This window comes from Lontra canadensis, unplaced genomic scaffold (genome assembly GCF_010015895.1).
Source record: "Lontra canadensis isolate GAN:19392208 unplaced genomic scaffold, GSC_riverotter_1.0 scaffold110, whole genome shotgun sequence".
Taxonomy (NCBI): Eukaryota; Metazoa; Chordata; class Mammalia; order Carnivora; family Mustelidae; genus Lontra; species Lontra canadensis.
This window is the reverse complement of record NW_022631104.1, coordinates 3,574,920-3,601,807: the sequence shown is the minus strand read 5'-3', so window position 1 is coordinate 3,601,807 and position 26,888 is coordinate 3,574,920. Positions and strand designations below refer to the sequence as shown.

The 26,888-nt window shown below is 54.2% G+C and overlaps 1 protein-coding gene across 3 annotated transcripts in view; it reads right to left on the bottom strand.

Moving 5' to 3' along the window:
* Positions 1-26,888, bottom strand: part of NTN1 (netrin 1) — a 168,980-nt gene that overhangs the window by 16,692 nt on the left and 125,400 nt on the right. For all 3 annotated transcript variants that reach the window (XM_032839932.1, XM_032839933.1, XM_032839931.1), the window contains exon 5: positions 25,638-25,691. In XM_032839932.1, the coding sequence (XP_032695823.1) occupies positions 25,638-25,691 (54 nt within the window). The remainder of the gene's footprint in view (positions 1-25,637; positions 25,692-26,888) is intronic.

The window sequence follows — 26,888 nt, the reverse complement described above, 5'->3', positions numbered from 1 at the left end:
TGATGGAGGAAGGAGAAAACCTGTCCCAGGCTTTACCTCGAGACACGGCCTCTCGTCCAACACATGGAGAGATCTCAAAGAAAGAGAGGACACAGGGACAATGAGCAGGAAACAAATGGGCAGGAGGTAGGCAGGGGAGCTGGGGCTGGTGCCCTCCTCCAGGGACGGGATGCTGAAGGAAGGGGAGGGCCCAGAAGGACGACAGCACACCTGCATATTTGCACTTTCATTTTTATCAAAATGACCAGCCCAGAGAAGGAGGATATCAGGCAGTGCGGGTAGAAGGATGCCATCCCCAAGGAACACAGTGAATCAAAGGGAGACACTGGCAGGAGCCAGGGAGCAGGGCCAGAGCTGTATCTAGTCCCCTGCTGTCCAGTGTGTAGCTGAGATGGGAATCCAGTTGTCCTAGTAGAAGAATCTGCAATTTTTTTTTCAAAATGCTAAACAGTAAATACTTAAGGCTTTGCAGGCCATACAGTCTCTATCACAAGTATTCAAAGTCCACTGCTGGGGCGTGACAACAGCCATGGACAACGTGTGACTAGGGCAGACTAAAAAAAGATCTGAAAAGACATGGCTTCTGTAAAGTTGGAGAAGAAAGCCAGAAGGGAAGACCAGCCTGAGCTAAAGAGGCCACAGGATGATACAAAGAACGTGACACAGGAGAGGAAGAGGAGCTGGAAAAACCAAGACCCAAACCAAAACACTCAGTAGCTCAATCAAAACCCATTTCGGAAGCAGTCAAGAGAAGGGATCCTGGAGACACCCGATTCGGACACACAGAGAATGAACTGGGGAAACTCTCGCAGATTCTAGAGGAAAAGGATAAAGACAATAAAGGATAAAGGATAAAGACGAAGGAGAGAACGGTGAGAATGTGGAGGGTGACGTATGATGGGGAGAGAAGGCAGCAGAAGCCAAGCAGGATAGAAACAATGAACGATCGGACTTCTGAGCTAAAGGCAGACCGACATATGCACAAGAAGGCTCACCAACTTTTTGGAAAAACATCAAGCAAGAGAGACCAACACCCAGACACATCTTCGTACACATATGAAATCCCAGGATGAGCGGATTAGAAATCAACAAGAAGAAGCCAGCCAGATGGCCATGGAACGATGCCCACAGGTCGTGAGGAGGGAAAAGTCTGTGACCGAGGAATTTTATACCCAGCTAGACTATTTTGTATGTGTGTGCAGGCCACAACGAGCCAAAGGCATTCTCCAGTGTGCAAGGCTGCAGACAATATTCCAATCATATATCCCTTTTGAGAGAGGTACTTGTGAATGTTTTCCAGACAATCAGGAAATGAATCAGAAGAGTTTAAGAGGGGGCAGTCTTGGTGAGACCATACACTACAAACGTGGTTACGGACTTGGAAACCTGTGAGGCGGAGATATCATATTTGGTTCTAAACCTGAAGGCAGGGGTGCCTGGGTGGCTCAGTCATTAAGCATCTGCCTTCAGCTTGGGTCATGGTCCTAGGGTCCTGGGATCGAGCCCTGCATCAGGCTCCCTGCTCCGCAGGAAGCCTGCTTCTCCCTCTCCCACACTCCCTGCTTATGTTCCTTCTCTCGATGTGTCTCTCTCTGTCAAATAAATAAATAAAATCTTTAAAATAAAATAAAACTGGGGCACCTGGATGCCTCAGTGGGTTAAAGCCTCTGCATTCAGCTCAGGTCATGATCCCAATGTCCTGGGATCGAGCCCCGCATTGGGTTCTCTGCTCGTTGGGGAGCCTGCTTCCTCCTCTCTATCTGCCTGCCTCTCTGCCTGCTTGTGACTTCTGTCTGTCAAATAAATAAATAAAATCTTAAAAAAAAAAAAAAAACCACTTCGGAGGGACATCACTAAATGAAGCGATTTGTTTGTAAAGCTTACAACTTTGAAAGAAGACACTATAAAGATTCTTTAAAGACGTTCTAAGTTCGTCACCCGCTAACAAAGTAGTTCACCTCGTAATAAAAAAAAAAGAGAATGTTTTGCCTGGAATAACATCATATTGAAATATACTAAGAACAAAAGTGTTAGGAACACATAAGGGAACAGACAGTAACCTGAGCAGTAAAATGTTGCTTAATTAATTCCAAAGGAGCTGGAATCATACAAGCCATGTTTCCCGACAGCAACATAATGAACAGGATTTATTGTTAAACAGAGAAGAATGAAAATATATGTATTCGGCTCTAGAAGTTAGACAGCGAGCAAAACAAACTCTGAAGAAAGCTGGAGACTGGCAGCAGAAGTTGAAACACCAGAAAAAACTCACACGTTGTAAATACCCCCAAAAACAGATTCTCAGGAAAGCCCCCAAACCAAGAAACTTAAAACACATACACACACACACAAAACAACAACAACAACAACAACAAAAAAACCCCAGACAAAACACTGTCATGTCTAATTATGAATACGAGAGAGAAATCAGGCCTATATCAGGGACTATAATCAGAGTCGAAATTGTAATTATTTTATAAATCAGAAGGCTGCTACCCTACACCGCTTTAGGCCGAAACTGACATGAAATGAACTCCATGACTTTTTAGGAAAATGTATATGTACAAGTCAAACAAAGAGAGACAGAATCTTGGGCCATCTCTGGACCTTACGCTACCTGATCCGGGCAGAAACAGGAAGAGGTGGAAATTACTTAAGAAATTCCAAGTACCTAAAATCGACCAATTTGGAACTTTAAAAAAGTGGGGGCCATGTCCTATGATTCAACCCTGATATAAAAGCCAGCATGAGCCTACCGTCACACAGACCCTGCAGCCCAGCCAACTGATCTCATTCAATAAGGCCTGATGTTTCCCGTCCCGTGCGGTCCCAGCCTCCCTGGACCAGTGGCCGGGCCCCCACCTCAGCGCCTGGGTTTGCCTCACACAGGAGTAGTGAGGGAGGGGGTGAGGAGGATGCTTGGCGGCCCCTACTCTCTCAGGGGACCCTCTGGGGCTCGAATGGAGGGGGCAGGAGAGCTGCAGGGGTTCCCACACCAGAGTCACCCGCGGCTCCCGTCCTCCTCCCCAGAAAGATGGGAGTTGCCAGGGAGGGACATGGGGACCCGGGAGAGCCGCGGAGACCCAGAGGCTGCCATCTGTGGCTCACAGCAGGTCCATCCTGGCTGGCTGGCATCCTGGCTCCTCCTGGGAGCAGCCAACCTCCCTTTTATTCCCCCCACCTGCTCCCCTGACCAACCCCCAGCCAAGAGCCAAGAGGGGGCCCTACAGGCTCAATCCCAGAGGCAGGGCCGCTCCCTCCTCTCCCACCACCTTGGGTAGCTCATCCCTCTGGTCTGCCTCCTGTGTCCCAGGTGCCAAAAATCCTGCTGGGCAGGCCTGCTCGCCGGATCGAAGCTCATCTCCGAGCATATGGCAGGCGGGGCCCAGTGTCCCCCCCTCGGAGCCAAGGGCACTGCATCTGGCACCTCCCTCGGAGCAGGGCGGGGAGCTGGCCAAGGTCTCGCTCTGAGCAGCACCCCTGCCTCTCTGCCTTTGGGCTGTCAGGCTCGGGAAGGTGGGGCTGTGGCGGGGGCAGGGGAATGAGCAAGGGACACCAGCCCCCAAGATCCATCGCAAGGTGGAGGTATGAAGGGTCGGTGAGCTGGCAGACTCCACCGGCTGGGCGCAGAGGAGGGAGGGGTTCCTGGTGCCACCCCCGGCACCCTCCCCCAGCCAGGTGGAGGAGCTCAAGGAAGTGGGACTAGGAGGGACACCCCGCTGGCTCCATCCATATCGACAGGGCCACTTTGCCCACCAGCAGGTGACAAAAGGCAGGTGAGGCCAGTCTGCCTGGACAAAGTGTATTTTAGTTCCACTGGACTGGGGAGCCATGGAGCTGCCTGGAACACCTCAGGCCAGAGCCCCATTTGCCCACGGCGGGTGTCCATGGGTTTCATAAATTAGACGTGGTGAGGATGGGGGAGGCACTGCTCGAGAAGCCACTCTTGCCGCTTTCTCCACAGCTGCAGGTGACTTAACGCTGCCCCCCACCTTAAGACCACCTTTTCAGAATCCTCACCCATAAGCACTGAACCCAGGGTTCATCCAGCTCTCCGGGAAAGCCGGGCTCCCGGGCAGCTCTTGAGTCCCCAGACATCTCTCTAAGCCCCACTGGTCTTGCCCGTCCACTCCAACACCTCTAAGCCCTACCCGCCTCTACAACATAACTCCCTTCTGACTTGGGTCTCTGGGGCAGAAAACCCAAGGACCACTGCCACCAGCCCCCCCCCCCCCACAATGAGGAAGTCAGAGGAGAGAGGCATGCAGTGCCTGCAACTATGAGGCAAATGACTACAGAAAAGCCAAAAGCGTTTGCAACACAGAGAGCAAAGGATTGGGGTCTTTAATATATAAAGAACTCTTCCAAACCAATAAGACAAGCAACTCAAAATTCAAAGGAGAAGAACAGGCAATTCACAAGAGGGGGGGCGGAAGGGAGACCAAGGAGATATAAAACAGCCAATCTCAAGTGATCAAGGAAATGCAGCTTAAACCGATGGGAATATAGGACTTGTGGCTTGTAAAATGCCAAATGCAAAAACACACACATACAAGGAGGTAGGGGTGCAAATTCCTGTTCTGTGAATTCAACTGGGAATATAGGACTTGTGGCTTGTGAAATGCCAAATGCAAAAACACACACATACAAGGAGGTAGGGGTGCAAATTCCTGTTCTGTGAATTCAACTGGCATCAACATGTCAAAACCACAGAAAGATGCTCACCCTTTGGTGCAGCACCCCAACATCTGTGAAGTTATCATCCATTCACTCCCTAACAAAGTTGGCTAAACGAGATCCCTGTGGCCAGGGCTGGGAAGCACTGGGTAGACAGTGAGGCTTGGAAAGTCGTTGGGGCTTTGCAGCCAGAGGGGACAGGTCAGTAACATGAGTGTGACATGCTCGCCCAAGAGGGACACTCATAAAGGGGAGACGATGAGCAGAGGGTGCTGGTGGAGAACAAGCATGGGGATGCATTAATGAAGGCCAGTCTGAGGGAGGAGACATCTAGGAGGACAAGGACTTAGATCCAGGAAGCACACAGGACAGCAAAGGGCCAGGCAGGAGAGATGAAGGGAATGGAGGGTGTGGCAGCCAGAGATCGGGGGGTGCCTGGGGGCTGGTCAACCTTGGCAGGGGTTTGAATTTTATTCTAGAAGAGTATGTTATACACCGAAATGTGGGTTGGTGGGACTGTGGTTGGTTTTTATGCTCTTGCTTGGGCTTCTCTATGTTTTTCATTTTACTAAAATGAGTATATAATTCTTATATTTAAAAAAAACATTAAAAATATTCTGAAGCCAGTCTCCCCTTAGTGATGATGGGGCCCACTTCTTTATGGGGGATCCTGTAATAAGCTGGTATCTGGCATCAGCAAGGCGACCCCTGTATTGGTAATCCACGGGGCCACTGCCACTGGGAAGTGCTCTATCCCCCCCGCAAGAGATGGTGAGTGTACGCTTAGGTCCACGAACTTCCATCCTCTCGCAATTCCACACACATTAGTACCAAGGGACAAGCCAAAAGTGAGTGGTCAGCCAGTTGTGCGTCCGATAATATGGTTGGGAGTGAGGGTATTGTTCTAGCCGGAGTGGCCAAGGATCTTCCCTGAGCAGGTGACACAACACAGACCTACACGGTGCCAAGGGGGCAGGGCAAGAAGTTCTGAAGGAAGAGGGTTCCAAGCAGGGAAGGCAGTCTGTGCAAAGGCCCTGAGGCAGAATCGTGCCCGGCACCTCCCAGCAACTGAATGAAGGCTGGGGTACCTTGCACAGAGTGAACAAAGAAGGGGGCAGAGAGGCAACTCCACAGTCTGATGGGCCTTGTGGGGTCAGGTATGGTTTTGGATTCTACTTTAAATGGAATGCAAAGCCACCAGAAGGTTCTAGTCCGGCCTAGGTTGCTTGGTGCTGTGGGGTGCAGGGTCTCTAGTTGTGCGGGTAGAGGGAGACATTCAGCCTCCCACTAGCAGGGATGGGTCCCCTGGGCTGCCCAACCCCCACCTCACATGACCTCCAGTCTGTGTTGTCCTTACAAAGAGGCAGCCCCCAAGCTCTTAGAAATCTACCCTGTTGTTCGGCCCCACGAGCCTCATTCCTGCTCAGTGTGCAGCCACATACTCTGGTGAGGAAATATGGGCCTGCGTGCTTTATAGTGTCATGAACTAAGTGCCGATCCTCTTTCTGCATCAAGCTGGGGGCCTGGGGCTCAGCGGGGGACAGCCAAGCCTAGTGCTCCGGCCACCATCCCATGCTCCAAGGGGAGCCCTGCCCTGCCTTTCTGCCCCTTCCTCAGCTACGGCCACAGGCACCCAGGGCTTCCCAGATGATCCCCCTTGCTGCACCTGGAGGGGCGGGCAGCATGTGCACTGCACAAAGCCCACCCAGGGCCCTCCTTTCCCATACTTTCCCCCACAGAGCCACCCGCTGTGACGGCTCAAACATGAGCCTTGGGTCCAACAGATCTGCTACTGCCTCTCCAGTACCCACCCTCCTTTCTTCCCAGATACAAAACCGCAATGTTTCCAACTTAAATATTCTCCAACACGCCCTTGCAGCCACACACCCAATTCTGGCCCTGATGGTGTCACTGAAATCACCTGGGAGGGGCTCCAGGGAAAGCAGCTGCTTCTTGTTGAAAGGGGTCACATCACCAGCCCAATGATCTGGGGCCCTTAACCACTCCGAGCCTCAGTTTCCCCATCAATAAAACGGGGTCACGGTGATGACAGTAACCGTCCCGCCCACGCACAGGGTTTAGGAGGGAGCAATGATGGTGCGGTGACAGAGACCAGGTAGGTCAGAGACGGCCTCTCGAGGACAGGACCTCTCGCCTGGGACCTCGGGGAGGACAAGGTGCTGCCCACGTGCCCTCAGAGCACCCTCGCTGGGTCCCCAGCTGAATAAGGGGAATGACGAGCAGCAGGAAAGCTGGGGCCAGACCCTGGTGCTCAGCAGAGACTATGAAACTGACCCAAACCAAGCAGCGGCGGGTGTGGGCGTGGGGGGCGGGGTCTGGGCCCCCAAAAGGAGCCTCATCTGCCTCCACAATCACCATCCTTTCTGGACCCAGAGCCGCGCATCCAACACTCCAAAACAGCCTCGCTGCCCCCCCCCCCCCCAGAGCCCCGGACCTCCGTCCCAGCATGTGGCACGGTACAGGTCACCCCCGCATGTTCCCTGAGCCCGTCGGACAGCGCAGTATAAAATAAGCCAAAAGCAGTCGCCCCTGCAAGATACCAAGTCCGCTGAGCCAACCAAACCCGCAGATCCAGGCTCCCCAAACAAGGGACGCGGTCAGCAACTTTCGCAACTGTTCAGTGACACCCACGAGAAATCGCGGGTTCAGGCTTGAGCATCCGTGACGACAAAGGGGGCATGAGCTTGGCTGGAGAGGGCTTGAGTGGGGGGCCCCCCCAGGATCAGGAGGCCCTGCTGCCTATGCTGGGATCCGCGGCTGGTAGCTGAGGAGCGACATCCTCGAGCTCCGGCCCCAGGGGCTCTCCAGCAGGTCTCCTCTGCCTGTTCTCTTTGGAGCGTCCATCTCCACCGCACCCCAGGACGCGATGCAGTGGGAACGGCCTGTCTCAGAACACCCTTGAACTTCAGGGCTGCAGGACGCTGGGGGAGGGACGTTAGCAGGAAGGCGGTGGAGGAACGGGGAATGCTCGCCCCAGGAGATAGAGGCTGTGTGTCTCTGGGTGCATGACCGCACCTCTCTGAATTAGAGACTTCTCACTGGATTGCTGGGCACGAGCGATTAAAAATTTTTTTTTTTTACAGTTCTCACTCAAATATGGACTGATTGGCCTCTGGCTGTTCGGAAAAGCAGACGACTCATCTTCAGGGGTTCTGGTTCCCTCCCAGCACTGGCTACACAACGTGTATTCAATCTGGCCTATCTTCCGCTTCCCTCCCCAAGGATGGGGGCCACGTCCTCATTCGCTGCTCTCTCCCTAGGGCCCGGGACACGTGTAAGCCCTCAATAAATATTCGTTGAATGACTTGAGTAAAAGGGTGGGGGGCTCGGCTGCTGCCATGCTCCCCTGTCCAATGGCGGAAGACAGGACCCCAACACAGAGAAGGCAGGCAAGCAAAGGCCCGAGGCAGGGGTCTGAAGGGAGAGTGGAGAAAGACGGTTCTGAAAAATGCTGGGAGACACAAAAGCCGGCCCTTGACGAGCCACGGCTCCTTGCCTGGGGAGTGCAACGGGAGCCCATAAATCTTCCGTCTCCAGGGAGGGTGCGAGGGCTTTGGTGTCGGGTTTGGACTTTAATAACACGGATTCTAAATCCGCTGCCTTATTGTGAGAATATATTTGCAGATTTAAAATACCGAGGCCTGGGTCTGAGGGCAGCTCTTCCAGGAGGAGCTGGGAAGACTGTGGGCTGGGCTGACCCCACAGGAATGAGTACCCTGCCCTCCCCACCCCCAACTCCACCTGCCCCGGAAGCCTGTCCTGGAAGCCTGGTGCAAGATATAGGGACACTGGCCTCCTGGAAAAGGGGAGCAGCAAGCAGCCTTTCCCTCCCTCTGATGAGCGCGGTGACCAGCCCGGGCCCTCCCTAGGGGTGGGGGGCAGGGTGGCCTCCAGCCCGGTTTTGGGGGTGGGGGGTCAGGCCGGGAGAGGTCAGGGGCTGTGCTGGCCACATGAGGCAGGAGAGCAGCCCCTCTTCTCCACTTGGAACAAGAGGGTGCCGTGAGCCCCCAGCGCGCTCTTTCTTCTTGCTGAACAAGATGGATTGGAAAACAAATTGGCTGAAATAAAGCATGTAATTAGATTAAAGCCTCTTGCCCAGAGCCTTTGGGGCTGCAGAAAGCCCTCCCGACTGGAGGCAGGACAGCTCGACAGGCTGAACCAGCTCCTGGACATCCAGAATTTTCTCCGGACCCCGGGCCGCCCACCCCCAGCCCTCCCCAGCTGGTGGGAACCTCGCCGGCGGGATTCATCCCACCGCAAAGATGGCCCCAGCCCCGCCTCTGCCCCCAGTCCCGCAGGCCTTGGGGTCACCCCATTCCCCGCTGGCAGATCCTGTCCTGTCCACAAGATGCAGCTGGGGCTCAGCCCACCACCAGCCTGAACACCTGTGCCGTGTTGAGTCTACACCTGGGCAGCCCCCCCAACCCAGGTGCGCTTTTCCTTTGAGCGGCGTAACAACCTCTGAGGAGACGGGCTCGAGGGTCAGCACCGCCATCTCCATCACAAACACGAGAAGACTGAGGCCCGGTGTCCCGGGTCCCCGGCTGGCGGGGACACGTCACTTTTACTAACACCAGCTGCCCCTGGGCCCTTCTCAGGCGCTCAGGAAACCACCGCACCCAGGGACAGACTCCTCTTCCTACAAGGGTTTTGGGAGGCGCTCCCTCCCCAACCCCCCAAAACAGCAGAGGAGTTTCTGGCCCTTAGCGTCAAACGAGACCCGAGGCAGGGTGTAAAAGAAAAAAAGAGAGGAAAGCGTGTATGAAACTGGGGGCTCCTGATTGTAGGGCCTGATCGTTAACAACTTATCTCCGGGATGGGGGGATGAGGACTGCCGGAGGAGACAGGGCTTAAGAGCAAGCCTGGGGCGGGAAAAGCGAACAGGCAGCACATGGGCCAACGGCCTCCCGGGCCGAGCTCATGGCAGACCTCACGGTCAACCCCAGAACTCACCAGCCTGTTCTCAGTGCTCCCTGGCAAAGCTGACACATTCTTGCCATCCGTGATTTATTCCAAATGATACACCGGGCACCGGCCAGGGAGTCCAGCCTCTCTGAGCTGGAAGGGTTCTCGAAGGTGGGCCAGCCCTCCCTGGCCCCTCCCTGCTGCCAGACCAAGCCTAAATCTGCCTCACCAGGCCTCCGAGTTTAGGTTAAGCAGGACTTCTGTGAGCTGGACCTCACCTGTTTCCGTAACTCCCGCAGGTGGCCTCCGTTCTCCACTCTGGACCAGCCTGGCACACGCCCACCGCCGGCCTACCCAATAGATCAGCCCTCAAGACCTTCGAAGGAAGCGTCCCAAGCCTCCCTGTTTCCCCCAAACCCCAAGACCACAGCTTTCAGAAGTCCCACCATACTGGTCCCTCTCCTTAAATTAACCTCTCTGTTCCTCGGCTATCTGAAGTGAGAGCCAAAGGGACTAGTCCTGTCTTCTCCTTCCTTCACGGGCATCTAGGCAGAGCGTGGAGATGCTTCAGGACCACAGTGTCCTGCTGAAGTGGAGGCCACCTGTCTGTCTCAGGGACAGGGCAGGGGAGAACCAGGAAGGAGCAGGTCCAAGCAGCTCAACTGCCATCGCAAAAGCAAATCCCTTTGGGTCTTTGTTCATAGCTTAAGCATCCTTCCTTATGGACTGAGAATGGATGCTGTCGGCGCTGCCCCAGAACACGGAATGGAAGGATGGAGAGACCTAAAGGGTGGGGGGGCCCTCTGGAGACTGACCCATGGTGGGGAGAAGGAGGGGCTAGCCGGCGGAAGGTGGAGGGGAGGCAGGAAACGACGAGACCGAGAGAAGCACACTCTGAGCACACCACTGAGAACAGAGGCAAGCAGTCCTACCACAGCCGGACAGCCTCGGGATGATGACAGCATCCCAGCACCGTCCCACCCTGCATCCACTGAGGCACCTGAAAGGCGGGATCATGTTCAGTGGGCACCGCTCAGGGAGCAGGAAAGCTGGCGAGGCATCTGGGAAAGATTTCCATCCGGAATGATCAAAAAGAAAAAAAAAAAAAGGTACATGGCATTTCAAGGAACTGTGACTCAGGTGTCTACAAACAGTACTGGGGCGGGGCGGGGGGTGGTTCTCGTTCTCCAGCCACGCAGGAACCCTGGCAAATACTGAAATCTGCCCTGTCGAGACCAAACCACTACCTTCCCACATGCAGAACGAGGGTAGTGTGTCTGCCTTGGGGAAGTAAAGCATTCTCAACAGGCCCCACATAACCATAGACACAAATGCCCCTCCCCTCCCCACCCCCCACTCCCGTAGAAGGTTCTAGAAGTCTTCATGTTCCTGGTGGAGGCACAGCCATTGTCCCCTGACCACTGCAGGGCTTAGAGGCTGGAGGTCACCAAGAGGCCAGTAAACACCCTGGGCCTCATTCCTGTGCAGCCCTCCCCACCTGGACACGTCTAGGCTATCACGAGACGGCCAAGGTCATCGTTTATACCAGTCTGCCATTCTGTAACCAACCACTTCTTCGGTATCCAAGAACTCCCCAGACATGGGATTTCCAATTGGGGCTAGGCTTCCGTCTCCCAGTCCTGGAGGGCGCCCCAGATGCGTCAGGCACAGGCCTCCTGGAGAGGCTGCTGGGAAAAATCGGGTGCAGAAAGACTAACAGGCTCTGACCCCCGGGGGTGGGGGCATACGTGTGGGACACCATTCAGCTCCGTATCCAGCCTCCACAAGCACCAGCTCCCATAAGTAGTAACCGGCCGTAGCAGCCTGTGCCCCTGCAAACCCCCAGCTCAAGGACAGTTACTCAGAGAGCACTGGTTTCACGTGCCTCCGCCCTTTCGATAGCAGGCTTTGTGGTATGCCCGAGGTCCCCACCACCCCCATCATTGCCCCCTCCCCACTATAACACGCTCACCAAAACCTTGAACAAAAATCCTTGCACCAGAGATGAGCCCAGCAAACCCGCCGGAGAGGACAAACAAAGAAGTCCACTTGCTGCAGAAAGACGGGCTGTCCACAGCTAAATGAGGGGTCTCCGGCTGGGGCAGATGGCGGGGATCCCATCTCTACGTGGGAATGACATGGAGACTGAATCTGCCTCAGAGCCGGAGAAATACAGCCCCCTAAGCTGTTTTCATATGTCAACTCTGCCACGGTAGATGGACATTCTAGGGGTTTCGCTTGAGGACCCCGAATTTCTAGCTATGCCATTGGTTCTCCTGCTCGTCATCTGCACTGGTGATGAGCCACCCTGGACCTGAGGCTTTGGATGAAGGAAGAACAGACCCGGCAAGGGCTCTCGGCGAAGCCTGACCTTGGGAGGCCTGTGGAAGGCCCCGCGGGGGCGCTGCTGACACGTGATCAACTTGGCTCTACTTACTGTACCAGGTTAAAGGTCTGATTCAGAATCATCCGTGCATCTCTCCCGCAGGGCGCACCATGGTCCCCTGAACTCAGAGAGTTCCACGGGGTTCCATCATCTCTGTAAACCCAGCACAGGCCCCCGCACCGGCCCTCAGGAAGTGTGCAGGGGATGAACGAATGAAGACGGAATGAATAAACAGACGAGTGCACAAATCCTCGGACTGGAATTCCCAAGGAATGCTGGGAACGGGGGTGTGCAGGGTCCTCCCAAAGCATCACCGAGCCTGGCTGGGCAAGAAATCCCCACTTGCAGCCCGCAGCCCAGAAGAGGCCAAGGCAAGGATTTAGAGAGCGCAGGATCCGTATTCCATAAACCCTTCCAAATTGCAGAAAAGGCTGCACCTGCCAGCGTCCGTCTGCGGCTGCTAATCCCCTGGAGCAGCTCTGTGCCCTCCATTCTGGCTCCCGCTTGGAGGGCAGAGTCATCCCGTGTATTCGCCTTTAATAAGCTGAAGCCATTCGGGGCGCTGCATTCACCGGAATCTGCTCCCACAGGGCCGGCCCCACGGGGTCTCCTTGTCGGCTCTCTGAGCGAACAGGGGATTTTGTGTTCGGCAGGGAAAACAAAGCTGTCCCGATGGGGATGCAGTTGGCTCTCGAAACACTGCTCCAGCCAGAGCCAATGGTGGACACAGCCCGGAGCTGCTGTCTGCACTGGAGGGTGGTTCAGGGGAGCAAGGGAGGGGGAGGCTAAGCTGGGGCTCCCCAGGAAGGTCATGAAAGGGGGATGCCTGTAGCCCTGTAGCGTCTGCCGGCTGGTTGGTGGGCGGGTTGGCCCAGCTGGTTAAGCCACTGCCAATGAGGTCATGCCTTGGAACCAACCCGGTGTCGCTTTTGCTTACTTTCCCGGGGTGGAGGTGGGGGCTACACCCCAAATCCGGGCAGCTGTCCGGCGGGAAGCACGCCCCCTCCCCCTGTCCTTCCTACACACAGAAAAAGGACCTCACAGTTTGCCATCTCTTTCCAGGGCCAATAACTGGGGCACCACGATGACAGAGGTGGCCACAGAGGCCCCTGAAGTCAAACAGAGCGAACAAAGGTCTATGGCGAAAGAGTGTGCTCAGTTCTTGTGCCTCCTGCACTTACGAACTACATTACCCAAAACCCTTTGCGTTCAGGTGTGACCACGTGACTGAAGTCTTGCTAATAGGACACAGGGAGAAGTGATGCCTGGGCAAGCCCCCAACCCAGGCTTACACACTACACTGCCCAGCACCCCCTGCAGTCAGGTGTGGTCATGTGACTGAGTTCTGGTCAATGGGACATGGGTAGGCGTGACACCCGGAGAAGTCTCGCCTGGGCTTACAGACTACATTACCCAGCACCCCTTGAAGCCAAGTATGGTCATGTGACTGAGTTCTGGCCAACGAGACACGGTGTGCGGGGGAGGAAGTGATGCCCAGACAAGCCTCCCACCCGGGCCCTAAGCTCTCTCTGGCCAAACCAGTGATGACTCAAAGAACCCGAGGGGACGGCAGAGCCACATGATGGAAGGAGCCTGGGCCCCTGCCTCACTGCTTGGAACGGAGCCAACCAACCAGAAACACCTGCGTGGGACTGCTAGCGCTTCTTGTCGTGGTCACAGCCTGCCCTAATCCACAGTCCTTACTGACTGGCTGGATACCAGAGGGGGGACACGGGACCCCAGAGAATAACCACCAGGTCTTTTTACAGTGTAGGGAGGTTGGAGTAGACAAGACCCACAGATGGTCCCCAAGTCCCAGTAAAACGTGTTTTCCCCTCAAATAGTGTACCAGGTACAGCAGATGTGGTTTGCACCCGGCCCAGAGCCCCCTTATGGGGCCAGCACACCCACGTCCAGCTGCAGGTGCTGGCGGCTAACGGCTCCCACTTGCACCTTCTCTGAGGCTTGCCCTTGGCTGATGGAAGCTGCTCTACTTGCAAATACCTGGGAAGTTGCACACCCCCTCCTGGGGGGGCGGCGGGCAGTCCATAGCCTATGGCCAGGCTACGTGGCAGGTATAACTGTCCAGTCCTTTGACCTTTAAGCATGATAACTGTGGTGTGATTCACTCTTCAGCTCTCTGCGGGATCAGGTTTGGGTCAGACTTCTCCCGAACCCAAATGTTTTCCTAGCTTCTTCTGCTGCCCTGTCCCCCTCTCGCTCGCTTACCGATTTCTCCCGAGAACAACCCTCAGTAAATCATCTGCACAAGAATCTCTGTCTCAGGGCCCCTGATAACCCCAAAGAATGGCTGCCACTCCACCTCCTCTCCATCTACAGCAGTACCTTTGCCACAAAGAGGAAAAAGGGCAGGGATGAAGTCCAGAGCCAGGACAGTCCTGGACTCTGGAGCCCGAAAAGATGACCACCTTGTCAGAGCCTTTTCCATCTGCTGCAGACACTGAAGTATGACTTCCCAACCCTGACACCGAAGGAGGTGGTCTTGTGGGGCAGAAGGAATGCTTGGCCAGGGAACCGAGGGTGGGTCCCACCTGCTGGGTGTGGAAGGGGGCAGGGGAGGGCAATGGGTAGAAAGCCCAATCCAGCCTGGACCCCAGCCCATTTCTAATTTCTGCAAACAAAACGACTTTCTCCTTTTCTCAATCCTACAGAGACCTTCGCTACTGAGCAGAGATCATAAAACACAGCAAATGACACTTGGTGTCGTCTTCCCCAGGGAGACCCTGACCAGTCCAGTAGGGGTGGCTCTGCCCTGGGGTCTCAAGACACAAAGTCCCCAATCTTTGTGGCCGCGCCTTGGGGCACAGCAGGGACCCACAGCTTTAGGGGCAGAGGGACAAAGCAGCAGAGAACAGCAGAAGGTGCGGCTGGGAAGGCAGTCTGGGCATCACCCCTGGATGCAGGAGGAGGCAGCCGGCAGCCTCCCGGCCTCAAGGCTACGTTGCTCCCTCCAACCCTGAAGGTCTATGTGCACAGTAAGGAGGACACCCAGTCAGTAGGCAGATAATGCCCAAGTCCATTCTCCCCTTCTCCTTCCCTTCCCCTGGGTCCTGGCACCCTTCATTGGTCTAAATCCCCCACGGTCCTTTCAACGCAGACCCGGAAAAGCCCCCAAGGCAAACCCCCAAGCCCAGGGGCCAGTAGGCCCTATGACTCAGTCGGCTTCCTGACAAGCCGAGAGGGGCCAGATAGATCAGGTAGCCCACTGGGCTTGCTTGTGTTGAGAAGACCGCGCGCCAAACTCTCTATTAGCTTGGGGGAACACTTTAATCGGGGTGGGGAGAGAATCATGAAATACAATCCATGCTCTTAAGTAAAAAACTACATGGTTTAAGGTTGCTGCCATTATGACCCACTACAGACTGCGTGGTACCCCCCCGGGGCACCCTGATCTTGGAATTCCAGCCTCCGGAACGGAGAGAAAGTCAATTCCTGGTGCTCCAGCTGTGAGGTCGCCCTGGCAGACAAATGCAAGGTATAGAAGAACTCGAAGGGACCACTGCAGGTGCTGCCCAACCCCCACCCCAGGGCAGGGAGAGCCTTACTTGCTCCAGGGTCCTGGCTGCAGAGGTTCTGCTGGGGCCGAGGCTGACAGCAGTCCTGACCAAGATAGAGGGCAGACCATGGGCTCCAGGGCTGTGCCAGCCTCCTGGCACAGCCCAGCCACGGTGCACTGCCCACCAGTGCCCAGCCCGGGGCCTCGACAGGAACCCTGTGCGGAGGCTTCTAGCCTGCCTCTGTCCAGCCCTGCAGCCTGCTCACCAACAAGGACCCTGGGACATCTGTGTGACACGGGGGCACGCCCCAGGGATTCCAATCCCCTCTCTCACTGACACCTGTCACTTGTCCCATTCCCATCAGCCATCCCCTGGAGTCCCCAGTGGGAAGAGCTCCCGGGAAGGGCTAAATATTCCGCCCCCCCGCTTGTTCCTCTGGCCTCCCCCTGGCCTCCCCGCTCATCCCTTTATCCTCCTCCAGGCTGGTGGCCCTTTCCACCTGCAGAGGAAACAATGGGGTCCTGAAACCCGCTATGCAAATGGCTTCCTTTGTGCTCCCTGGGGTGACCGAGTCCCCAGGCAGGGGGTGGGCAGCATAGTGTGCTCCCCCTGGCCCTGCTCACCCCCAGCCTGACCTCTGCCCCAGGCCTTTGTGCAGACCCCCCCAGGGGAGAGTCAAGGGGGAGGGGAGGGGACCAGGGCAGGATAGAGAATAAGGAAGGTGTGGGAGAGGGGAGGAGAAGAGAAACAGAAGGGAAGGCAGGGAAAAGCAGACAGACAGAGAGACAGACAGATGAGAAGGAAGGAAAGAGGTCTGCTTCGGGCAGGCTGCCCAGAGCTGGGTCTCCTGGCCAAGGGGACGCAAACAGTAAGCTAGGCTCTCTGAAACTGCCTTTCCTGAGGGTGACCAATGGTCAAAGAAGATGGCAATTCCATTCATTCCAACTGAATCGGTCTGGGATCAGCACAGTCCCCAACCAGGGAGGACAAAGCAGATCCCGCACACGGGGGGCCGCACGCTCCCTGGGCTTGGCCTCGGGACTCCCTTCCTGGAGTGTTCTGGGGGGACTGGGTGAGGTCAGGAAATCTGCATCTACCCCAGTGGTTCTCAACCCGGGGCTATTTTGTCCCCTGGGGGACCCTGGATTATCACGACTGTCTGGAGGGGGTAAGCCAGGGCTGTGTGCAACACCCCAGATGCACTGGAGAGCCCCCACACCCCAACTAAGAATTCTCCAGGCCTGCTGGAGCCACACTGGAACCAAGAAACCAGGCTTCACACCCTGCGCCCTGATGGACATGGTCCATCACTGGGGAACCTTTCAGCTCCCACCACGGAGGTGTGTGGCAAGGATTCACGATGGTGTCTCGTTCCCTCATGTCCTCTGCTGTGGCGGTTCCCCCTCTTAAGGGACACTCCCCTAAAGGAGGCTCAGAGCTCACACCTCCCACCCCCCACCCCAAAGGCACAGCACGGGCCACAGTCAGGCTGGACGTGGTCCAGCCCCTTCATTAAGCCACAGGATTAATGACGGTGATGGATGGTGGACACGTCGCACTTGTCATCAGACAGGCCACCCCACATGCGTTATGGCCTCAGAAGCAGCCCGTGCCCAGGGACGAGATGGGGCTCTGGACACAAGGCTTTGTAAAACCCGTTAGCGCACAGTGCGTTAACAACGAAACCTTCGGGCAAACCCAGCTACCAAGGACACGGGAAGTCTGAAGGCCGACTGGGTACCAGCTGACACGAACGACATTTGGTTCATTTTGTCAGGTGTAACCACGTTATGGAGAAGATTTAGGAACGTGTCCTTAAGCTGTCAGAAATGGTATTCTGAAATATTCAGGGGTGAAATGTAATGTCTAAGCTTTTCTTTCTTTCTTTCTTTCTTTTTTTTAAGGTTTTATGTATTTATTTGAGAGAGAGAGAGAGAGAACAAGAGGGTGGGGGATAAGGGCAGATGAGGAGGAGGAGGAGCAGACTCCATCCTGGGACCCTGGGACCATGACCTGAGCCAAAAGCAGATGCTTCACCAACTGAGCCACCCAGGCGTCCCTAAGCTTTTCTTTAAAAAATGTTTCAGCAAAGGGCGCCTGGGTGGCTCAGTTGGTTAGGCGACTGCCTTTGGCTCAGGTCATGATCCCAGAGTCCCGGGATCGAGTCCCACATCAGCATCCCAGCTCCCTGGGGAGTCCGCTTCTCCCTCTGACCTTCTCCCCTCTCATGCTCTCTCTCACTCTCTTTCTCTCTAGTAAATAAATTAAATCTTTAAAAAATAAAAATGTTTCAGCAAAAAACCCCAAATGATTGAAGCGAAGGGGGCAAAATGTGACTCGCTAAGGCTAGGTGACAGGGATGGGGGTATCCACCACTCTGTCCTCCCTGGGGCTCTGAGGTTTTTCTGCTATAAAAAGTGTAACAATTTGTTAAGTCACGTTAATTCCAAAATACAGCAATGTATAGGAACACTGAGAATTTGGGATTTTATTTTAGATTGGGCCACATTTTCCATGGAAAACAGACTAGCAAACATTTCCTGTGTGAACACAAGATTTCTTTGCTGACTTGAGAAAACATCGGTTTCTAAACCCTCAGCTGCCCCCATTTCAATGTCCCGAGTAAGTATCAAATGAGCCGGTCTATGAATGCGGCAACATCTTTCCTTAATACTTTCGGAGCGAACACATGGGATTTTATGGCACGTATTAGCATATGAGGCTGGATAATTTTTTGTTGGGGGTGCTGCCCTGTGCCTTTTGGGGTGATCTCTCCCCACTGGATGCCAGCAATACCACCCTCCCTCCAGTGGTGACAATCAAAAATGTCTTCCAGGGGCGCCTGGGTGGCTCAATGGGTTAAGCCTCTGCCTTCGGCTCGGGTCATGATCTCAGGGTCCTGAGATTGAGCCCCACATCGGGCTCTCTGCTCAGCAGGGAGCCTGCTTCCCCCCTCCCCATCCCCCGTCTGCCTCTCTGCCTGCTTGTGATCTCTCTGTCAAATAAATAACATCTTAAAAAAAAAAAAATGTCTTCTAGGAATGTCCAAATGTCCCCGGAGGCGGGGGAGGCAAATTTAGCCCCATCGCCAAGAACCACAGAAATATGTGAGCACAATGAAATCATTTACTTAACAAGTTCTACAACCAGGCTTTTCACCAAAGCTGACCCTCCAGAATGTACTTATCATTAATCATGCATCTGGTCCCACTGTTCACCAAAGTTGACCCTCCATGTGTAATCTCTTTGGCAATATATCTTCCCATTTCATATTTCAATATTCTCCTACAACATAATTATATGGAGAACCCGTAACTGAGTAACACTACTGAAAGACATCTGGTTATTTCCCTCTCTTGTTACTATAAACAGTGCCACAAAAAGGAACCTTGTAGCTAAATCTTGGCACACATCACTATTTCCTTAGGCTAAGTTCCTAGAAATCAAAGTGTGGGGTCAAAGATACCTTATGATATGTGATGTTAAATCACCCTTCATAGAAGCAGTACCAACCTGACCTCCCATCACCAGAGTGGGTGAGTGCCTGTTTCCCCAATGCTTTCAAAACAGGGAATTACTTTTTGTCTTATAAACGGTTGTCAATTTAGTAAGTTTTAAAATGGTATTATTGTTAATGCTGTTCCTTTATTAATAGGTAGGTATAATACTTAAGATGCTTATTGCCATGTGTATCAATTCTCCAAATTTCTAATTCATTCTCTCAACCCAATTTTGTAGTAGTATCTCCCCTGCTTCTTGTTGAATTTTAAGAGCTCTTTATTTATTGAGGATATTAATCTTTGGTCATCCACGTCACAGTTATTTTTCTCTGCTTTTAGTCTGTCTTTCTGTTGCTTATAGAAAGTTTTGACGGACTGAGGTTTTCACTTTTTTCAACTTAGGATCTTTCCCCTTATGATTTGTGACTCCTGTATCATATTTAAAAAGCTTTCCTCACCCCAAGATTACATTGACACTGATATATTTTATTCTAGGACTTTTAAGGATTCATTAAAAATATAGAAATATTTACTCCACTGGAATTTATGTTGGCTTACAGCCTGTAGTAGAAATATCATTTATAATTATTTTAAAATAAATAGTCAGTTTTCTCAGCATCATTTACTGATTGAGTCATCCTTTCTTCACTGATTAGTAATCACAGCTTTACCGTCTACTAAGTTCTTATATTTACATTTGAGTCTATTTCTGGACTTCTACTCAGCTTGTGGAATTTCTCTATCACACTAATTTAAATATCCTGGTTAAAATACTGTAAAAATCTGGTAGGCCAAGTTACCCTTCATTACTCTTCTTTTCAAAAAATTCCTGACTATGAATATTTATTTATTTTTCTAGCTGAACTTACAAATCCTGTCCTGTCCCATTACGATTTTGACAAGAATCATGTTAACCTACAGATTATTTTGGGGAGAATTGGCACTTTATGGTCTTGACTCCCACCCTCCCAGAATGTGGTAAGATCTTCCTTTTCTTCCCCAATTATTTTTCTGATCTTCCATAGAGTCCCTTCAAGAAGTTTTACCCTTTGTAAAAAAAAAAAAAAAAAAAAATCTACATTCTGCACTTTAAAGGTTATACTTATTTCTGTATATTTGATATTTCTGGTACTGTTCTCATTGGGCTCTTGTTTCTATTATACAAATGTTGTGTCTTCATTGATTACTTATGACAGGCCAAACATCCCCATAACATTTTCACTCACTAGGACACTTTTTATGCTGTTCTTATGGATACGTAAGAAAAGTTACTGCCCTTTGGATGTTAATTGTGTTAAGGTTAATCCTGGCCATGCCCCTACCCATTGTAACAGTTTTTGGGTGTTTCTCTACTGGCATGTTCTTAGGATACAAGTATCATCCTGCATGTGAGAAAGGCCCCTGCCCTGCCCCCCCACCCCCAAGTAAGTATAATACTTCAGATGCTTATTGCCATCTGTATAAATTCTCCAAATTTCTAATTCATTCTCTCAACCCAATTTTATAATGGAATCTGCCCCTTCTTGTTGAATTGTAAGAGTTATTTATTGAGGATATTAATCTTTGGTTGTCCATGTCACAAATATTCTTCTATAAGCCAATTCATCTGCCTCATAGTGCTCAGGGCCGCCTTGTGACCAAAAAGACAGAGCTCTGCATGGCCCTCCACGCCCGGAACCTGTGGCCTCAGCCATGCAAGCCCCACATGCTGATGGACCACACCCCCAACACACCCCCAAGAGCCACTATAACAGACACTTGCAAAAACATAGAAGCTTTTAACCAGCTGCCCTTCTGTCTCTACCTTGGTTTTCGGTCCTGACAGATGCACTGGTTCGTCTTTTCTCTTGGTAGAATGCTACCACATGGTCCAGAAGATATATTTAAAAATCACCCTAAACTGGCCAACCAGCATAGCTCCCTGGAGACAGAATGACATGGAGGTTAACTCCGAGGCCAGGAGACTTTGCCTGGGATCCCGGCTGCACTGTCTATGGGTCCTGTTGGATCTCTCTGTGACTCAGTCTCTCCTGGGCAACTTGGGGGCTAATAACAGTGCCCACCTCATCTGCGGGGGGGCGGGATGGATGATTAACAGCTAATAACTGAGAAGAGTGCCTAGCACAGAGTAAGCGTTCCGTGAATGTCATCTCCTTCCCCTTCTTTGCTGAGCCAGAATCTATTTATCTTTCATCGCACGTCTGGTCCAACCTCTCCTGGGGGTCACACTTATCCGATGGTCATGACCAAAATAGCTGAACCTGGACGGGCTAATGTCCCATTTCATACCACCTTTGAAAACCAGGATTTCAGTCCATTAACAGACTCTGTTCTTATAAGTGGCATCGGCTGCCTACATGGTCAGGGACCCCAGCTCCTGCCAGCAGCAACCCCTGCGTGGACCCACAGGTCCCTTTCTCCTACAGCAGGAGTACTGAAGGCTCAGGAAACCCAATGACCCCCAAAAGGAGAAAGAGGATGCAGGCTGTGTGGCCAGACTTTTTTTTACATAACGGGAGGGAACATGATCCCTGCTAAACACCTGGAAGGCACAGAGGCTGTCTGAGCCACTCCTATGTGGAGATGACGTGAGAAGGTGCTCGAAGATACACATGGCCTCTAAATTCTCCAGGTGATCAAAGGGACAGGAGGGCAAACATGTCCCCCATTGCTGCTTGTGCCCCAGCCCCCTGTCCCCATGGCTCCTGCTCTCCACTCAGCTCTCCCCAAGCCAACCACATTCACATCTCTCTTGGACCCTTGATCTTAAGCATGTGACCTTTTTTAAGTACAGTAAAATACACCTAAAATTTACCATTTTTGACCCTTTTTCAATGAGGCAATTCAGTGGCATTAAGCACATTCACAACATGACCCACCCCCCTGGTTTGGTTCCAGAACCTTCCTGCCACCTCCAAAAAGGAGAGCCCGTATCCATCACACATCACTTGCCACTCCTCCCACCTCCCAGTCCCTGGCAACCACTAATCTTACTTCTGGTGTCCAGATTTGCTCATTCTGGGCATTTCATATAAATGGAATCATGCACTACGCGGCTTCTCTCACTCTGCAAACCTTGTGTGTATGGGTACCTCATTCCTTTTTGTGACCAAACGCTAGTGCCCCATACGGACAGGCCATACCGCGTTTACCCATTTGTGCAGCGATGGACATCTGGGGTGTCTCCACCTCTCAGCTATGATGAAGGCAAGCACTTGACCTTTAACTGACTTCCAGTTTTCAACTCCCCGCTAAGCTAGGGGTCTAACAGCAGCTGCTGGGAAGGCTGTGACGAGGACCCCCCAGCAGTCCCTTCAAGCTGGGATCCCGGCAGTCCCACCCCAGGCAGCACCACCTGTTCCCTCCCAAGGTCCTCTCAAGAGACCTCCAGCAAGCTGACCCTCCCCACCTGTCCTCATGCCCATAAGTCTCGCCTCCCCTCGTGAGCAGGTGAGCGGGCAGGAGAGCTCAGCTCGGCTCGACTCACCTTCTTCACTGCCCCACGTGCGCATGTCCCCGTCGCTTCCTCACCAGAAGACGGGCGAGCACCGGACAGTAAGATGCGTTGAGCGAGAGACCTCATTCCCGTAACTTTTACTACAGTCTCTTGCTATAACTGTTCTATTTTATTACGAGTTACTGTTCATCTCTCTCTGTGCCTGATACATTAAGCCCTGCATAGGTAGGCACGTATGAGCAAAAACATAGTATGCACAGGGTTCCGTATTATCCATGGTTTCAAGCATCCACTGGGGGTCTTGGAACGTATCCCGAGTGGATAATGGGCCAGGGGTTGGGGGGACACACAACTGTCTCAGGAAACCAGACCAGGCAGAACTCAGGCCCCAGGACTCCAGATTTAGCCAGTACTTTTTCCTCCCCACTGTCCCGGCCCCCCAGCAACCTGGCCTGTGTTATCAGGACCCAACCTATTTCCTTCTCTTGCAAAACGAAAGCCAAAAATGAGAGAGCGCCAAGCTAATCCAGGCTGCAGGTGTATATAGGCCGATCTTCCATGAAAAAGATGGCAGGGCTGAGAGGCTACCAAAGGGGACACGTGTAAGGTCACCCCCAGCCCGGCACCCATGCCTGGGAGCACTGGTGGGTGAGGTCCTTCCTACAGCTGGTGGGCTCCCCGGGGTTCTCTCCAGACCCCCCGGAAGGCTGGCTGACCAGGCCCATGCCTCACCTCAGAGCAAGTGGCAGGAGGCGCCTCGCAGGGCCCCAGCTTGGGGGCGGGGAGGACACTGGCCACAGGTAGAGTGTTTACACCAGGGAACGCAGCAGATGCTACAAACCAGGCCTGCCCCTGCCAGCCGTCAACAATTTCCCCGGACGCTCCCGCCCACGGAGAGCTCTGTAAGGGACTGTGGACAAAGCCTGTCACTGCCCAAGGCCTCACACCAGTGGAGAACCAACCCCAGATCGCGCCCAGCTCCAAACCACACTCCTTCCGCTGAACCAAACAAACGTGCAGACTGACAATCGCCTCGGAGCTGACGGAGGGCCGGCGAAGTCAGGTGGCTTTCTTTTAGGCCTGGGAGGTGGAGGTTTCTGCGACCATAAGCAGGTGGGTATGGGGTGGGTGGTCCCGATCCCCTTCCTACCCGTTTCTGGTCCCCACCCCCCACCGGGGCCCCCAGACCTCCCACAGGCAAGGCGTTCCTCACCTCCCTGTCCCCAGAGAGGGTCCCAGCCAGCTCTGTGAGCAGGTGGACAGCGTTCGCTGAGTGAGCTGGCCCTTCGAGGGGAATGGGTTCAGGCCGAGGTTATGTCCATCAGCTTTCAGGACAAATTCTCCGTTTATTAATTCTCCTCCATTACGCAGGCAAAAGTAAACAAGCTTTTCTCAGGCAGCCTGGCATGGAGGGCTTCCCTATTCAAACATTGCAAGAATCGACAGGCTTGGAAGTATGAGCTCCCAGCCCCGCTTCACAGGGGGCCCCCTGGCCTCCTGCCCAGGACGCCCTGGCCTGCCGAGACAGGCGAGCTGGGCTCTGTGTGGCGGTGGCCAGCTCCAGAGTCCGGTGCTCCGGGCCTGGGAGTAGCCTCGGCTCCCCGGAGGGAGCACCACAGATTCCGGGCACCTGGAAGCACCCCGGAGAAGGTCAGAAAGGCTCGGGCCACAGCCACGGGCACCGGGACAAGCATCACACCTGCCCACCTCCCCACTCCACAGGAGGTTGCAAGTGTTTCTAAGTAGTTAGTTGTGCAGGAGACTTTTCCCAGCCCAGCCGAGATGGCTGCCCGTTTTCAGGTCAAGTTGCAGAAGCAGGGAGAGAGAGAGAGACAGACAGACAGACAGACAGGCCGGGACCCACCTTGGCCTTGGCCCAGCTGCGCACACCGCCCTGAGGAGGACCGTGCCCGGGTGAGTCCTCCCGTGACCCATGTCACAAGGAGGAAGCTGGCATCCGCTGGAGGGAAATGTCTTCCAACTTCCAAACTGCCCCTCCCCCACCGACCCAGAGCTGGACGAACGGGGAGGTTCCTCTGAATTATGTCTTTACAGAAAGAGCCCCCTCGTCCCGCCTCCCAGGTACTGGGGGAACCTACTTCTCTACAAGGCCTTGCCACCGCTGTTTCTCCTGGAAGGGTCCCCTGCAGCTCAACCAAAGGGGACTTCAGATTGCCCAACAACCCAAGACACGGATCTCGGTGGTTTTCTATGGTGTGGCCTCAGGGACTCTGTCCCTTCCTAGCTGCGGGCTGTTGACCTCATGGCAGGCCTGGCCTGCTCTCCACCAGGCAGCCCCGTTCAGCTAGGCCCTGAGCCCTCTTTGTACCGAGAGCCTGGGCTGCAGAACCCCTCCTGTACCAAGGACCCGGGGATGCCCGGGGGCCCTTTCTCCCAGCAGTAATTCTAAATGCTCAAATAACACACACCGGAGTACAAAGGAAACGAATCACACTAAACTCTATACCTATCCGAATATTTTCCCCACAATCCAGCTCTACGATACAGTTACGTAATACAGACACTTCTTTATTAACGATTATAAATCAGGATCCAGCAGCAGGCCCGGCGACTTCCATCATTCTGAAGCAAAGCGCCAGCAAACACACGCAGATTTTCACGATCTCTGCACCGACTCGTGTGTGGGGTGAAATTCGCTGTGACTTCCGTGGGCTGCCCCCCCCGCCCCCACCCTGCGGGGGGCTGGCGGCCCACGGAAAGATGCTGATTTCGGGCAGAAGTGAGGGGCGGTGAGGGTGCGATGCTCTTCCTGTCCCGGTTCCCTGCACCCCCACCCCGAATCCTGTTCGTGGACCCCTGTGCTCAAGATGCCTTTTTATCCCCTCCCCACCTCCTGCCTTCTCGGCAGCCCCAGAAAGGAGTACACGCCCCAGCTTGGACGGTAAGGGGGACACAGGCACCTTGCTGCCCTCAGGGGATGAGTGGGAGGGGTGCAGCTCTAAGGGTCTCATGCCGGGGCGAGAAGGAAGCCCCCTCCCTTTTATTCCTAGAGGGGGCATCACTGGGAAAATGCCCTGTGGCTCCTCCTCCTCGATCCAGCCTGGGGGGTACCACATGCACCCAGCAGCGCCCCGACGGTGGCTCTCGGGAGTCCTGTAGCTCTGATTCCTCCCAACCCTGCCGTCCGCACTGGCAAAGAGGGACACGCTTACCTTCCGGCTCCTCCACGCTGCTGGCGGCCGTGGTTGGTGGTGCCACAGGGATCTCTGTGAGGTTCAGGGTGGGAGGAAGAGACAACGAGGGAAGGAGACGTTATTTTTGACCTTAGAAGAGGATGAGCAGGACGCAGACTCCTCCCCGGGCCCTCCTCCCTTCCCCACTCCTCAGCTCCAGAGCGGGAGGGTAGGGGAGGTGGAGGAAGCCGGCAGGGGGCCCCGGAACGTGGCTTTGCCTCTCCTCTGAGTACTGTACCTCCAAGTGGCAAGGACAGGAGTGGGGAGCAGGTGGGGCGGCCCCACAGCGTGGAGGGCTGACCTCCCACACGACATGGCTGTTTCTTTCTGACCTCCCTGGCGGGCAGGGAGGCCTTCCGTGGCAGGGGTGGCATGCGAGGGCCCTGGGAGGCACCTCACGTATGGAGAGGGGTCTGCACCCCTGGCCCAGGTTCCCACAGGCTCACGCTGTTCTCGGTGGCCCGAAGACTAAGGACAACCCAAGGACCTGCGAGAAGCATGTGCTTTATTGGGGTCGTTCCCTTTCCACCTGGAAAGCCAATTCTTTCCTACCAGCCCCTGACTCCGCCCCGTGCTCAGGAAAGGTGAAGAGGTCCTGCCAGTCTCTGGAAAAGTCCCCAAGCGGAGGGACTTGTCTCCTCCGGGGCCAGACCCCAAGAACAGGGGGGTCCCAGGGGTCTCCATGAATCCCCCAGACTCTGGCCACGAATCCCCCAGAATCCTCCAGACAGATTAGCCGCGTCCTGAGGCTTGGTGGGTGGAGACAACTGCTGGCTGGGGCCTGGGGGGCATGCCTGAGACCCAGCCCTCCATTCGGGGGGCCACTCCTGCCTGTCTCCCAGAGCTGTGACCCGACAGGCAGGAGCCCCACCCCCACCCTCCTATTCCCTGGTAACACAGCGTGAGCGCCTGTAGCTGGAGCTCCCAGAAACCCCAGGGCGGACAGCCAGATCTACACCTGGCCTCTGCCAGAGCAGGTCATAGACTGAGAAATCCGGATTCCCCAGGTCTCTGTCCCCGACTGTGGGCCACCGGCTCCACGTCAAAGTCCTCCCCTACCCCCCGGAGGCTCTGAAGTGGAGGTACCAGCCACTTCTGAGCTCCATTTGTTTTTCTTATGTTTTCACAATCCCTGGGGGCAGTGCTGGGTTTCCTCCCGGCTTTCTAGAAATGTCCACTTTGCAGCTTTTTGGATAGATGGAAGAGAAGGGTTTCTGCAGACTGTGAGAC